The sequence below is a fragment of the Theobroma cacao genome, chromosome 4 (assembly GCF_000208745.1).
Source record: "Theobroma cacao cultivar B97-61/B2 chromosome 4, Criollo_cocoa_genome_V2, whole genome shotgun sequence".
NCBI classification, from domain to species: domain Eukaryota; kingdom Viridiplantae; phylum Streptophyta; class Magnoliopsida; order Malvales; family Malvaceae; genus Theobroma; species Theobroma cacao.
The window spans coordinates 28,840,745-28,856,998 of NC_030853.1; the positions used below are offsets into that span (position 1 = coordinate 28,840,745).

Consider the following 16,254-nt stretch of genomic DNA (forward strand, 5'->3'; position numbering starts at 1 on the left):
CACACACACACGTAATAAAATTGTACATAATTTCTGATCCAACTTAATTTTTGTTACAGTTGAATTGTTTGATTAATGATTTGAGTAATCAAAATCGTCTTTGCTCAAGTTTTGAACTTAACGAATTTAGTTGAAAGTTTGATTGAGAATTTTGATAGTCAGTTTCTTTTTTTTTTTTTGTCAAAAAGAAAAATCTACAAAATGTTGAAACTTAATGTGCATTGAATGCGTCCATAAATTGCTAACCTTGTTAATTCACGCAATGAATGACTCAAATGTAGATATGGAAAAAAAATTCCTCTTATCCTGTCTTTTAGAGGAAAATAAAATTCAGAAGAAGAACATTCCTTTATAAGATGAAAATTTGACTATTAGTTAGTCTTTTATATGCTGGTAGAATATGTCAACTTTTGCGATATCAATTTTTCTCAAGCGTCCCTTGATCTCACAAGGATCAAATTTCTATAAAAGAAGACAAAAATGGAACCTAGAAAACAAAAATTAAGTATTCATTTAACTTCTAATCCAAATCTTATATTAAATTATTGTTTTTCTTTTCATTTTTTACAAGGAACTGTCTTGGTTCCAAATTTATGAAACCAAGTGGTCTCGAGTAGCACAAATTGTCAATTAAATTATAACCAAAAATAGGAAAAGATATAGACCCATTTTTTAAAATTTTTAAACATTAAATTCAAATTGTATTGAGTTATTTTAATGTCACGAATCTGACATTAGTAACAAATGAAATGAATCTTGATTTATAAATAAGAAATTTTTTTTATTTAATAAACATATTTTTTAAATTAAAAATACAAATTCTTATAAAAATATATTAAACTCTTTATTAATATGAAACTTTTATAAAAATATTAAAATCGAGATAAATCAAAATCAAGGTAAGTAGCCTTGACTTTATAAGAAAACATGAAAAATTAGATGACAGCTTGATTACTTATTAGGAATTGGATAGCAATTGGATTAAGTTCCTAAATCAAAAAAGTTTAAGGCGTAATTAACAATATACTATTCTAATACGATCACTAATCACAAGAAGGACCACTCCCTTAAAAGCGCGTAGGAAACACTCTCCTTTTTCTCTTTCTAAAAAATCTATGCTGCAGTGTATACCGTGTGCCTAATTATGTTATGCCTTGTTTGTCTAGCAGGTCATTGAAATGTTTACTAACTACAATTATTGTAATTCTTGTTAGTATTTTTAAGGAATGTTTCTTTGAGATTGATGAATGTTGTCATTAACTGTACAAAGAATTACATTTATTCACAATATTATCAAATTTGTATAACCTAAACATGTAATAATTTGAATGAACAAGATGATGGTAGTCATAGAGATGGTAAATCTAATAATTTGAGATATTTAATTTATTTATTAAGTTCAAACCCTTTTTATCTTCATTTTAGAGCAACACATCACTTGACGTAATGACAATTCAGTTATAAAAATATTATAGAGATATATAGGGTCATATAAATGATATATATATATATATATATAATTGCAATAGTTGTCATTTTTGCTTTCCTATGCGCTTTGCCACAACGATGGAAGAATTTGTGAATATAAAATAACATCATAATATAATAAGAATGAATTATAATTGTTTATGAAATTATCTTACATGTAAGATTACATTCGTTTAATCATAATATATTAAGAATGAATACAGTTATTGATATGGATGTATTTGTTCACATCCGATAAGACGTATTTTTAACACAAAATATATTTATGGTAGATGAAATTAAGAGACTAAATAGGGTCATTTTTAGAAATAAACAGTAAAATTGAAGTATGACATATCTACTACTATATGATTAAAACATGGTGGATGGAGATAAGATGGCATGGATGGCAAGTTAAAAAAAAAAAATCCCAATAATGAGTGCGCCCAAACAAGGCTTGAGGATTTGAAACATGTTGCATTTTCCATCAACATTGTAAAAGGACCGATATCCCACGCGCCGTAAGTTGAAAATGAAAGAAAAGACTATCGTGGCACCAAACAACCAATAAAAGGGAAAATGAAAATAGGTTTGGATTGGGAAGCTTAGATTGAATTGCAAGAAAATGATAAAAGAGAAATATAAAGTACTAAAATTAGCAACAAAAAAAAAAAAAAAAAAAAGGAAAGGAAANGTAAAGCCTCGGGGTGGGGGGGTGGGAGGGGGGGGAGAGAGAGAGAGAGAAATAAAACAAATCTTTTGGGGTGTGACGAGGACGTTTTGGTTCGAAAGAGCGTCCAAGTTCTCTTCATGTAAGAAGGTGGGTCCCAGGCTTTTCCCTCTCTTCTTCGCCTTGTCTCTCTCTTCCTTTTTTTAATTTTTTCAGCTTCTTACAAAAACAACGGCGCTAACTTACATATATACATACCCCTTTTCCTTTTCCTCTTAAAACCTCTCTCTCTCTCTCTCTCATTTCTTCTGAGAAAACTGTTTTTCGGTTTTTGAGTTTTTTGGGGTGTGCTTCTCTGCTTTTGTTTGAAATTTGAAAGAGAATTTAGAGGAAAAAACAAATATTAAACAAAAAGAAAACCAGATTGTTTGCTATATAAAGGAAAGCTTTGAAGAAGGAAAAAAGAAGGGGACCCCAGTCGACCAGACCAGACATAAAACTCAAAAACCACCTTGTTCTAGCCGCTTCTTCTTATTCTTGTTTGTGTTATTGTTGTTAGCTTCACCGCCTCCTGGTTTGGTTTTTGTTTCAGCGGTTGAAAAAAACAAAAAAGAAGGAAAATACCCCGGAAGCTTTTGGAATAAAAAAACCATATCTTTTGTTTTCGTTTTTTCTTCTTTCGTTTTGGTGCTTTGAACCTGTCAAATGAACGGCGAGTGATTGAATTGGAATGTGAAAAACTTCTACTTGGAGTCGTCGAAGATATGTCTCTGGCTTTGCATGTGGTAGAAACTCAAAAGATCTGAAGGTGGTCCTTGTCCTGGCTTCGAGTTTCAGGTAAGTTTTTCCTTTTTTGGTTTTTAAATTTCCGGGTTTTCTTTTTTGGCATATTTTGAGGCTGCATTTCTGGGATTATCAGTCAGAAGAAATGGGTTGGTTTCTGTTGCTTATACTGGTGTTAAGGTTTTTTTTTTTTTTTTGGTTTCTGGGTTATATTGTTTTTAAGTTTTTTTGTTTTGTTTTGTTTTTGTGGGGGCTGCCCTTCGAAAGCTTATTCCTTTTTCCTTTTTTTTGGGTTATATAAGCTATAAAAAATTGTATTTCTTTTGAGTGAAGAAAATGTCGTGTTCTTTTGTTACTGTACTATTTGATAATTCATATTATATAAGCTAATAAAAATCAGATAAGATTTTTGGGCTAAATTATTTTGACCAACCAAAATTAATTAAGTTTACTAATTCTGGGATGTACAGTGTTTTAGATCTTAATTCAATGCTATTAAATCTAATATTTTGGTGGGTTTTTAATATTTTTCGACAGTATTGAGTCGTCTTTCTATTACAGGCAATGAGAATTGAAGCTTGGAATTCTAAGTTTGTAGCTCAGGTGAGCTGTGTTTCAGATAGAGGCGTTAAGTGTTTAGAAATAACTGAAATGGTTTATCAATAAATGGATTGAAAAAGGGTAGCAGTCCGTTTGGATGCAATGTTAAAAGCATTAGCTCCTGGGCTGTTGATTTCTTCACTTCTCATATCGGTATCAACGGCAGATAATGGCTTTCCGAGGTGTAATTGTGATGATGAGGGAAGTTTTTGGAGCATTGAGAGCATCTTAGAGACTCAAAGAGTGAGTGATTTCTTGATTGCTGTGGCATATTTTTCGATCCCTATTGAGCTGCTTTACTTTGTTAGCTGCTCAAACGTGCCATTCAAATGGGTCCTCTTTCAGTTCATCGCCTTCATTGTCCTATGTGGATTGACCCATTTGCTAAATGGGTGGACCTATGGCCCCCATCCTTTTCAACTTATGTTGGCTCTCACTGTGTTCAAGATTCTCACTGCTTTGGTCTCATGTGCCACTGCTATTACGCTTATCACGCTCATTCCTTTGCTTCTCAAAGTGAAGGTGAGAGAATTTATGTTGAAGAAAAAGGCTTGGGACCTTGGGCGGGAAGTTGGTATTATAATGAAACAGAAGGAGACTGGATTGCATGTCCGCATGCTCACTCAAGAAATTCGTAAATCATTGGATAGGCATAACATTTTGTACACAACAATGGTTGAATTGTCCAAGACATTAGGTTTGCAAAATTGTGCTGTTTGGATGCCTAATGAGATTAAGACAGAAATGAATCTGACTCATGAACTCAAAGGAAGGAACTATTCATTTAATTTTACCATTCCCATTACTGATCCAGATGTTGTAAGGATTAAAGGGAGTGATGGAGTGAATATCCTCAAGCCAGACTCAGCACTTGCTACTGCAAGCAATGGAGAGTATGGTGAGCCAGGACCAGTGGCTGCAATTCGGATGCCAATGCTTCGTGTATCCAATTTTAAAGGGGGAACTCCTGAGCTAGTTCAGACATGCTATGCTATCTTGGTTTGTCTTCTTCCAAGTGAACAACATAGATCATGGAGCAACCAGGAGCTAGAGATAGTTAAAGTGGTTGCTGATCAGGTTGCTGTTGCACTTTCTCATGCTGCAGTTCTTGAAGAATCCCAACTCATGAGGGACAAGTTGGTTGAGCAAAATCGGGCATTACAGCTGGCAAGGCAGAATGCTATGAGGGCAAGCCAGGCTAGAAATGCATTTCAGAAGGTAATGAGTGATGGAATGAGGAGGCCTATGCACTCGATTTTAGGCTTGCTTTCCGTGATGCAGGATGGAAATTTGAATAATGATCAGCGCATTATTGTTGATGCGATGATGAAGACCAGCAATGTCCTATCAACTTTGATAAATGATGTGATGGATATTTCAACAATGGATAGTGGAAGATCCCCATTGGATAGGAGATCTCTCCGATTACATTCCATGATAAAAGAAGCTGCTTGCCTTGCCAAGTGCTTGTGTGTTTATAGGGGATTTGGTTTTTCAATTGAGGTTGAGAAGTCCTTGCCTGATCTTGTTTTCGGTGATGAAAGGAGAGTTTTTCAGGTGATACTGCATATGGTTGGGAGTCTCTTGGATGGCAATAATGGAGGGGGAACTGTAACACTTCGGGTGTTTTCAGAGAATGGTAGTCAGGAACGGAATGATCAGAGACGGGCAGCCTGGAGGCAAAGCTCTTCTGATGCAGATGTACATATCAGGTTTGAAATTAGGATTGAAAGCGATTCTCAATCAGAGGGCTGCTCAACGTTGGACGTACAGCACAGTGGGAGAAGATACCACAGCCATGGAGCTGAGGAACGCTTGAGCTTCAGCATTTGCCAAAAGCTAGTGCAGGTAAAAATGGTAAATTTTTTCTGCTGAGAGAGAAAGAGAGTAATAGAGTATTAAGAACATATAAAATCTGCAACATGATAGGGCATTAAGTAGGATAAAGAGTTTTTATCATCTGATAAGTTGCTGATGAAACGTCCTGCATCTGGTTTTCTATTATTAGTTAATTGCATGTATGGCATGTCATGCTCGCTGTTCCCTATATATGGCTAAGGCTTTGGATGCTTGGATATATTCTGAAACCATATTAGAGTTTTCCACTTGGATGCTTGATAGTTTCTTTAAGGAAGTGGCTAAGCGAGAAGTGTTGATTTTTTCTGCAAGTGATTAGTGCAAGCTGAAATTTTTAATTGTGATGCAGTAAAAGAGGCTATACCCCTATGATAATAATATTTTTTTAATACTACTTTTTGATTAATTTATTTCTGATGATCTCAAAAAAATTTGCAGCTGATGCATGGGAATATCTGGGTAGTACAAAATCCTCAAGGTTCTGCTCAAAGCATGGCACTTGTTATTCGGTTTCAAGTCCGACCATCCATCACCATAACAATGACTGAGTCCGGAGAATCTTCAGACCAGCCACGTTCCAACTCTCTTTTCAGGGGCTTGCAAGTTTTACTAGCTGATATTGATGATGTGAACCGTGCTGTGACTCGAAAGCTTCTTGAGAAGTTGGGATGCACTGTTTCTGCTGTGTCATCTGGATTTGAATGCCTTAGTGCTATTGGGACAGCCTCATCTCCTTTTCAGATTGTTATTTTGGAGCTTCAGATGCCTGAGTTGGATGGATATGAAGTTGCACTGAGAATTCGTAAGTACCGAAGTCGAAGTTGGCCATTGATTGTTGCCATGACTGCTAGTGGTGATGAGGATGTCTGGGAAAGATGTTCGCAGATTGGAATGAATGGAGTTATTCGAAAACCAGTGCTATTACAAGAAATTGCCATTGAGCTTCGAAAAGTCCTGACGCAGGCAAACAAAGTTGTGTGATGAGACCTGCTTTAAGTTGCAGAACTCTGGCGGCCTTGAATCTTTCAAATCAATTTGGGGTTTCCATAGACTAAGAAAACATCTTTTGGCCCCTTCAATTCCCCTACGTGCTTCCTGCATAGAGATGTTACACACACAACCTTCACAGTCAAAATGGTATACAAAGTTAGCTCCTTCACCTTTTCCCCCCTTGATGTGCTCAAGCTCTTGTGCAATTGCATAGATAGTTTCAGATCTAATCATTAGTTTACTAGAATTCTCTTCAACACATCATTCTAATAAAATAGATTACATGCACAGTGCAAAACTAGCTAGATAAAGTTATTGCAGGTTCGAATTCAGTTGGTACAGCAATTTGGGAACATACTTAGAGTGCTATAGTATAGATACAACTTGGCAATTGTAAGGCAGTTTATTCTGTGCCATTTGGAAAGAAATGGTTCATAGACAATTCAAAATCTCTAGGTGAAACATTTCGCAGAAGTTGTATTTGTAGAAAGTTGTTCATCAGCCTGCCTTGTGCCGTGCTAGTTCTGCCTTCTGTCATAATTGAAATTTCAGTTGAACATGATGTCTACTTGCAATCTGCTATAGCCTAGCCTAACAAGTCTTGTGTTGAGTGTCAGTGTTATGTTCAATTTCCTCTTTGATCTTAGTACAAACCGGCTACTCAACATGATAATTGTCAAAGCTGACATTCTTGGAAGATTTATACCTTAAGAAACGGTCAAAGCTTGAAATCCCAAGGGATATAACAAGTTCAGCAAAGACCATATTCTTCATTCTCTTCTCTCCCTCGGGTTAGGGTTAAGAAAAATATAAATGGTAGAAGCATGCAATGGAATGATCGACCATGCGAAAATATTCAGTTTATGTTGGTTCACGGCGTGTGGTCTTCCCACCAGTGCTTTCGTACCAGGATGGCAATGGCAATACCCTTGCAGCTCACCCATCTGCGGACCATATTAAAACCCAGCAATTATTTCATTCAGGAAAAACCTATGAACAATGACTGGAATTCGTCCTTCTATCCAATCCATGAACCTGCAATCCTTTCAAACGAGGTTTTACATTGTTTTACGGATTTTCTTAGCTGACATAAAGTGAGCCCGCTGTTCACATTCCCTCCATTCAGTTCTTGAACAGGATGTGAAGACTTGGAAGAAATATTTTTTATTAGGTTTGGAAGAAAAAAGAATGGCACACCCATGATATTGCAGACAAAATTTAATTCACAAGATATGAATTCATGTGCCTTTTTCCAAATACTGGTTGCGTTGAGAAAGTGGGAAAGGATATGATGGGAGAGTATGGGTCAATTTAGACTATTAGCTTTTGCTGTTGTTTCTTTGCTTTCAAGTTCATGCATGAACCCGAGTACGTATATAGACTTAGGTTCTTCGTTCTTTATATATATTTCTCTTCTCCCCTTCTGTTTCAATAAAATCACACCACGTGGACCGCTGTCTTATCATACGAACCCCAACCCCAGATTGGGAAAAATATATTAAGTATTATCGGTAACACACCCAGGGATGAAGTTGGTCTATACCATACAAATTTTCTATTCGGGTTATGATTATTTTATTTGGAGGATTTGACCTTTAGATCCTTTTGGAATATTGACCATCCCCCCTTGCCAAAAATTCTTCCATTTGCTGGCTGTCGCTTTTGCTCCCATCAACTTCTACTGCAGGTTCTTCGAATTAGTATTAAGTTGGTGGCTCACTCAACAATCATGATTAGGTAAACAATGCCTTTGGTTGGTGCATTTCAACATTAGCTTGACGGTACCTATGGCATGTTTAAGTTCTCCCTCTCTTTCTTAATTTTAATTCCATTCATCCCTTTCCTATCCAACAATTACTGATTTTTCAATTCTTCACATTTTAAACTTTTTTTTTTACTTTAAATTGACAAATTAACACTATTATATATATAAAAAAAAATTCGTTGTCGAATTCAGATCTCTACTCAAAATCATACTTTATACAATTACGCGAGTTATTATCATATAAATTTTATGCAAATTTTTTCGTAAGAGTGAAATTATGTATTTAGTTCTTTATCTAAAAAGTTGAGTTAGGTCACATTTGACAAAAGGAAAGAAAAATTGCCCCACTCTAGAGTTGTAGTCTTGCTCCATAATTTATCATAGAACAAGAAACTTATCAATGAGTGGTGTCTCTAAGAAGGTGGCAAATCATAATGAAGGTGATAGCATTGCTTCTTAAAATATCTAAGGGAATATGATTTCAGGACCAACAACCTGGTCAAAATAAAGAAACATATGCAATGGATCCCAGTACTAAATTATGGCACAACTTGTCCAAAACTTTTATATTTATTGCTCAGAATAACAAGTTGAGAATATGATTTTGTACTAGCTAGTAAAAAAGTGTTCTGCCAGGGGCTCTGCACCTTCACCAAAAAAAGAAAAAAAAAATACAATCAATTTGTTCTTTTCATGGGAACTTGATTGTTTGAAGCAGTGAATCTAGGAGAAATGGCCTGGCAAACCTCAAACCCACTTGTTCATATATTGCTTTATCATAGGGAAGCTAATATGGGCCAAATGGCTTTATGTGCAAGCAAAGTATAAATTAAAATAAAGTCAAGAGTTGCATTGGGTTTTAGATGAAGGATTGGCAGGACTTCCTAATTTGGGGGTTTAAGAACTTAAATTAATGGTTATTGAATTCTTTATTGCTTTTTCACATGCATATTTCCATTTATATGCTGCCCTAATCTGAGCATAAGAAAGAACAAAGTACAAACCTACATTATAGATAATTGAAATTCGAGTTTAATATTATTAAGAAGAGATCAGAATAGAAAAGCAGCTCTTGTCCCAATGGGATCAACATTCAAATATCTTCTTAATATATACAAAAACAAAAAAAAAAAAAAATTAAGTTTGCTGAATTGAAAAAATTTGGACTTTGCTGTCTGCATGTGGGCTTATTAATTAAGTTATTATATTTACCTAACATCACGGCTAGGATCTAGGGGCCATGTTTACAACCAAAAAGAAGTGGCAAAAATTATTAGTTTTTTAACTATGATTCAGCCATGAAAAAGTTTAATTTAAACATGAGAATTAGGTGGTAATAATTTACTCAGCTTTTTTCCCATTCCTCTTCCAAAAGTCTTATCATTTGATTACAATGGTTGAACTTATAATGTGACAGACTTATCAAGCACAAGTCAAAAAGGAATATATGTATGAAGTTTCTGTTTTTTTAAAAGGTAAATTAAAACTTTCTTTTAAAAAAAATTACAAAAACTATCTTGCAAAATTGTAATGTAATAATTCAGTATAAGAAGGGATATAAAAACCTTATTTTTTATTTGATTTGCGTAAATTAACAGAAATAAATTTATTCGACTATAATAAGATCATTTAACAATTCACCACGAAACACACAACCAAATAGAAAATCTCATAAGCAGAAAACTCTTCCAGAACACGAGAGACTCATCCCACCACACTCAAAAGTGTATCCTTTCTGTTTTTAGTTCTTTTGTTTGATCTCCCTTTTTTTTTTTTTTCCCTCAATTGTTTGTCCATTAATTTTGGTTTTAGAACTACTATATCTTGTTGGTCCCTATTCCTTTGAAATGAACAATTTTAGCATGTTTGAGTAATGAGAAATTGTCTTAGAATTTTTTCTTAAGAAACAGACAAAAAAAGGGACGGTACCTTTCCTCTTTGTTAATTAATTTGTAATTTGCTTTTGTCAATTAACAAATTAGGGAAAAAAGAAAAAAAATTAGCATACTTTGAAAAGTGACAATCCCATAGGAAGTGGGTTTTTTCTTTTGTTCCTCTTTAACAAAAAATAAAGGCCTTATACTTACCATCAATTTTGTAAAGGTGTGAGAATCACTATAAAGAAATGACATTTTATTATTCGTTTGTTTCTTGTCTATTAATCTTTCAATCCATTTGGAAATTTGTTTCAATTTCCATCTATCAAAATCAAAAGCAATTAATATCTTAAGACAAAATAAACAAAGCCGTGGATGTAATTCTGATAAAATTTATTGCTTATAAAATTTTCATTTTTTGTGTGTATATGTAAAGATTTATTTGGTTACAAACAAAGTGCGAGAAGCTTCCTCTTATCTTTTAAATCCCATTTTACAGAGTTTGCATACGAATTTGTAGATGAAAATTGTGATTTTCCAACCAATGAAATATTCCAAGTAATGTTATTAAAAGTAAGAAAAGAATGTACAAAATCATAAAATATCTCATTGGAAAGGAATTTCCAAGGTTCCAATTTGAAGGCATGATTGAAGCCTATTGGCGCACTGAAGCCCAATTACTGATCATAAAATCGCATGACAGTGAGAGATTGGCTTTTTTTTTTTTCGCCAAGGACAACTACTGTAGAGATTCAGAGACAATGGAAGAGAGCATCTCTAAATTTGACTACTTTTTGAGTTTTCTTTTGTGCGTAAGATTACTTGAAAGAGTTATGCAACAGACAAGTAGGCACTAGGCGGGCACTGCTTCTTCTTGACTTGTTTGAGAAGAGGGCTGATGGGCCTAATTGGATTTGGAGCTGGGTTTTTTGAACCCAAGATAAAGCTTTGTGGTTGATGGGCCATATTGTAAGAAAATTAATGGGCTGGCCTTGATCCTTACTCATTCCATCCTTGGGCCAGCAACTACTTTTGGCACCAAAGCATGACCTTGGAAATGTGAGCAAAGCTTTTGAGAAGGAAATTCCAGGTCAAAAAAATCTCTGGCCCAGATATGGCAATTAATTAAGTTGTTTTTTCATTTGCTCAATTGGGCTTCGTCGTTTCTTCATAAAGGCCCACCAAGCACTATAAAGAAGGAGGCCCAGATATACCAATCTTTAATCTTGTTTTTTTATTATTGGTTTTTGGTAGAAAGGAAGGTCGAGACACCAAACTCCACAAGCAAGAACCAGGTGACACTCATCGAGCTGGTCAAGCCTTTCGCTCAGGCTATATTGTGAAGTCTTTCTTTTAGACTTCCAAAATTGTTTTGAAAAACAATTGTTAACGAGTGCCAGAAGGGTAAAGATTATCATATTTAGTTTACACGAGTCATAATCAAACTATAAATGTGTTTACATTATCATATTTAGTTTAAACGGGTTATAATCAGATTATAAATGATATTTAAACGATAAATTAAATGAGTAATAAACGGATTACAAATTAACAAAATATAATAACACGATTCATTTAATGAGTTAAACAAATTTGACACATATAAGATACAAAATTTTAATATTTTAATTATATCGATATAATTAAAACAGGAAATATAATTATCTTAAATCTAAATTTATTTAATTTTAAATCATATTCGTGTTATATATAACATTATCAAGTCTAACATTCATTAACAAAATCTTTAAAAAAATAATATTAGTAGTAATAACTTACCTAACTTGACGATCGAAGGAAGTTTTCAAGGTCGGAAATGTCTGCAACCTGCTGAAATATGACTATCATTTACTTTTTTTTTTTTAAAAAGAGGTCGCTGCTTTTGAATATATTATGTTTGTTGAATACAATTATTTACTACCGCTTGCTGATTACATAAGATTAAGATTAAAATTAAGATTAAGCTGAAGAGAGTCAGTCCAAAGAAATTAAAAAAAAAGAAGTCTACATCAAACTTTAAAACCCAGACATGATATTTTTTTTCTTATTTTGCTGATTATATACATAAAAATAATAGTTCTTTAGTCAATGTAATTGCAAAGAGAAAACAGCCAAAAACCCTTTCTTCAAATTGTCATCTAGTGATGACAAACTTATATTAAACTAATTATAAAAAAAGGGAAATAACAAACCTTAATTTAATTAAGGAACATGTTAAATAAACTAATATGGTTGATTCACTAATCTCCAAGCCTCCCCCCTAGTTGTTAAATAATTTTTCCTTTTTTTAAAGCCGGCATTTCTGCAGCCCCACTCCATGTCTGTAGTTGCTTGCTGACAAATTCAACATGTATGAGCTGTCCTTTTGATTAATTTTATCATTATCTTCAGCATTATTTGGGGGAAAAATGTTTAAAGCCCCCTTGGTCTGGCAGATGGAAAAATGTGACATTTCATTATTTGACACATATGATCAAGGTCAAATCTGAGATTTAATTAAATCAATTTCTTGTAACAAATGCTAAACCGTTTTCACATCTCTAAGGATTTTGTTGGGTTTTGAGTTTAATTATTTTCAACATTCTAAGATGTGTAATTGGCTATCTTGAGATGGTAACCCACAATATTTGAACATTATTACATTCTTCAAAAGGGGGATTTCTTGCATAATTGAAACCCAATCTCAAGTCTTACTTTCCAAAAAAGGAATATGCCCTTCGTTGACTAAGAAAGTAGGGAGGGTAGAAAAATAAAGGGGAGAAAGCCTAGTTGATGTTCATTAACTTCAAGGAAGCTGGTCATGTCAAGGTTGTTCATCACTTTGGGTTTTGCAATTTGATTAAGAAATGATGTAGTTTGGGATGGTTTGTAGCCGTTGGTTTGATTTAAGAGTCAATAGGTGACTAATAAGCTGTCAGCTCTAACAACACCAAATCCAAGTCACTACTGCACTATAAGACAGTACCTTGACCACCCATCATCTCCAAATCTTATCAAAATTTATATAACTATATATAATCAAGAAAGGAGAATTCTATTTTTATGTATATTTTGATTCCTTTTAACATAATACGTGTTAATAAATGTGAATAATTGTATTAAAGATGCTCAAATCTGCATTGGAATAAATTAACTTAAATTATAGTAAATTTGTTAAAAATTTTCAAGAAGCACCAGTGGTCTAGTGGTAGAATAGTACCCTGCCACGGTACAGACCCGGGTTCGATTCCCGGCTGGTGCATATGCCTTCTCGGTTGCTTTTAAATATTATTTTTAGTGCAATCGTTTTTTTTTGAAGAAAGAAGAAACTTTTTCCTCCTAGGGACAAACACTGTCCTCCCGCATTTGACGGGAGGGAAGCAACGGGCGGATTTGTAGGGACCAAAAGCCACCAGAAGACGCCCACGTGGAAGCACATGAGGAGTTGACCGGTCAACATCGGTTTATTTGGGTGTCCCATTGCAAAGGTAAAGATTGGTGGGTCTCTTCCTCTATTGGATACTGATAGTCTGATACCCTTTTTTGTCTGTTACACCCACTTTTACCATTTCTTTTTCTTCATCCTTTTTTTTTCTTTCAACATCCTTCTAGGGTTTTGTTTTGGGCAGCTGATTAATTTTGCTGAATTGCATATTCATTGACTTATCTAGAGCTGATAAATTGATGAATTCAAATAATTTTGGATTTCATGTTTGATACGAAATTGTGATATTTGTTATATGTGAAAATTTAAAATTCTAAACTTAATCGGATGAGAATCAAATTTCAAACTTATGTCAATTAAATATTATATCCGATCAACTCAAAGTGTCAACCTTAAAAATAAATTGTGAATTAAGCAACATAGTCGGGACATATATTAAGCTCAACATGCCTGCCTGTTACTATTTCCCCATATCACTCAACAAGTCCATTTCTTTGGCTTCATCCTTTTATCCAATATCAAATCTAGACAAAGTATCGATATCTCGAAGTGATTCTAGCTTGGATGCCAATCCAAGTTAATTTATCAGTATTATTGCTGACAAACATACAATCGATGGGAAAAGATATAGTACACTATATGTATGCAACGAAAATGACATGAAATTACTGGGAAAGCATTTGTGTTTACACCTTTATAGATTGGTTTAGTCTGGTAAATAGTAGTTTTATATATTTTATTTGTGTCGGTTTATTAGGTGAGCACTTCAAATTGGTTATTTCTTTGTTTATTTAAGGGATTATAACATGGATATCATGTTTAATTCATTTTTCCACAAGAATCAATATGTAAGTTAATGCGTAAGCCATCAAAATTTCTTAGATAAATTAAGATAAGTAAGCCATTTAATAGTCTTAGTTAAGTATTGTTGGTGTATTTTTGAAATAAAAAATTATATTATATAATGAAAAACTATCTTAACTCAAAGGTTATGTCATATAAAGTGACATAGTGTGACTATTAGATTGTAGGTAGGTTTTTCATGTGAATGGTTACATCTCTTAATAAAATGACATTTAAAAGTTATAAGACAAATTAAAAAAATACCACAGCTCAAAAGTTTAAATACGAAAAGTTATCGTTTCAAACTTTAGCTTAATGATTATGTTTTATAAAATGAATGGTTGTCCTTTTATAGGGTGATTATTGAAACAATACTTTTATTCAAAAATTGTGTCTTACAAAATGTAAAGATGTCTTTTAGACAAAGTGATGCCTTAATAAAAGGGTCGTGTCATAGATGAAGAGATACTTTCAAGCCTATATAAAAGACTTACTATCAATCATTTTGATACACAAAAAAAAAAAGATATTAGTAGAAAAATCAAGAGTAATACAAGTGTTATGTTCTGAAATTAAACATAAACACTTGAGTTCCCATCATCTATCAAAAGAATCAAATTCTTTATAATCTACTTGCTGCAGAAAGTAGGTTCTAAGGCCGAATAACTTTGCAAATCCTGTAGTGCATCTAGTAATTTACTATTTTAAAGTGCAAAGACGAAGTCAAATGTTGGTTTCATTGTATCTTTAAGACTATTGGCATAAGTTGCCTTTTGCATACCGAGTGGTGGGGCCGAAATAAGTTTTAAAGATAATATCTATTTAAAGATAATATCTATTGAAAGGCTCGCCTTAAAATCAATTTTGCCAATTATTTGAATTTCATCTAAACCCCATTTGCACCAACAATTTTAAGACTTATTTTTTGTGGTATTGGAATTCAATGGTTTCCTTAAAAGAGATATACCAACATCATTTAGCTAGACTTCTTTGAAGAAGGAAACTTTATTCGTTGGCAAACGATGGATCGATTTGATGGTGACAAGGAAAGTGACAAAATGGTTCCTCATTGGATTACAAGATAAGTTTTATTTCTTTACTTGATATGCATGATATTGTATTTGACATGCATGGAAAACGAATATTAGTTGAAAAGAAAGATTTTGTTATATTCATATATGATCTTGATATGGATAAGGTTTTTATTGTGTCTTCTATAATTGACATACTTCTCCCATCATGGAGAGACATTAAAAAAACTCTAAATCATAAGAAAAAAATGATGTCTCTCAAGGACCTTGGTAATCACTTTCGAATAAAAGAAGATTGTTGCAACCAAGATGAAGTCACAAATAAGATGAGGAGGATAAAGATCCCAAAGTAAACCATCTTAAGTTTATGAAGATCCATGTGATGGAAGACACAAGGCTTGGGTATGTGGCATTCTTATTATACATTAAGATATAATGATGCCAATATGTAAATACCATCAAGGTTTATGTGATAGGTGGGTAAATAACATTCTTATTATACGTGAAAGTATAATGGTGTCAATATGTAAATTTATCATTTTGGTATGTGGTACATTCCAATTTTACCATCAAAGGCAAAATGGAGCAACATAGATATTCAATATCTTTGACATGGCATTTTTATTATGCAATAAAGGTACAATGGTGCTTGTGTGAACATATACGTTGATGTGTTAATTTGACATTTTGATTGTACATTAAGGTACAATAGTGTCAATTGAAAAAGAAGGGAATGTGTATAAGTTTGTAAAATCTTTGTATGAATTAGAACAAACACTTAAACAATGACATCAAAGCTTGATGAGATTGTACTAGCTAATGGCTACAAAATCAATCAATCTAGCAAACGTGTCTACAGTGAGTTATAAGTGTCATCGTTTGTGTATATGTGGATGACATATTAATCTTTGATACCAATTTTGGAATAAGTGGAAGACAAAAAAAGT

The 16,254-nt window shown here is 33.4% G+C and overlaps 1 protein-coding gene and 1 non-coding gene across 2 annotated transcripts; both read left to right on the plus strand.

Moving 5' to 3' along the window:
• Positions 2,396-6,951, plus strand: LOC18603161 (ethylene receptor 2). The gene is made up of 3 exons (XM_007034976.2): positions 2,396-2,974; positions 3,482-5,368; positions 5,816-6,951. The coding sequence occupies exons 2-3, from the start codon at positions 3,623-3,625 to the stop codon at positions 6,356-6,358; spliced, it is 2,289 nt and encodes a 762-aa protein (XP_007035038.2). The 5' UTR covers positions 2,396-2,974; positions 3,482-3,622; the 3' UTR covers positions 6,359-6,951.
• Positions 13,180-13,250, plus strand: TRNAG-GCC. Its single transcript has one exon. It is a non-coding gene; the product is annotated as a tRNA-Gly (tRNA).

What these genes read in the sequence shown, in the direction of transcription:
- LOC18603161 (XM_007034976.2), top strand. Translation starts at nt 3,623, where the DNA reads ATGTTAAAAGCATTAGCTCCTGGGCTGTTGATTTCTTCACTTCTCATA. An exon ending in TTTGCCAAAAGCTAGTGCAG is followed by an intron (nt 5,369 to 5,815) that starts GTAAAAATGGTA and finishes AAAAATTTGCAG; the next exon opens with CTGATGCATGGGAATATCTG.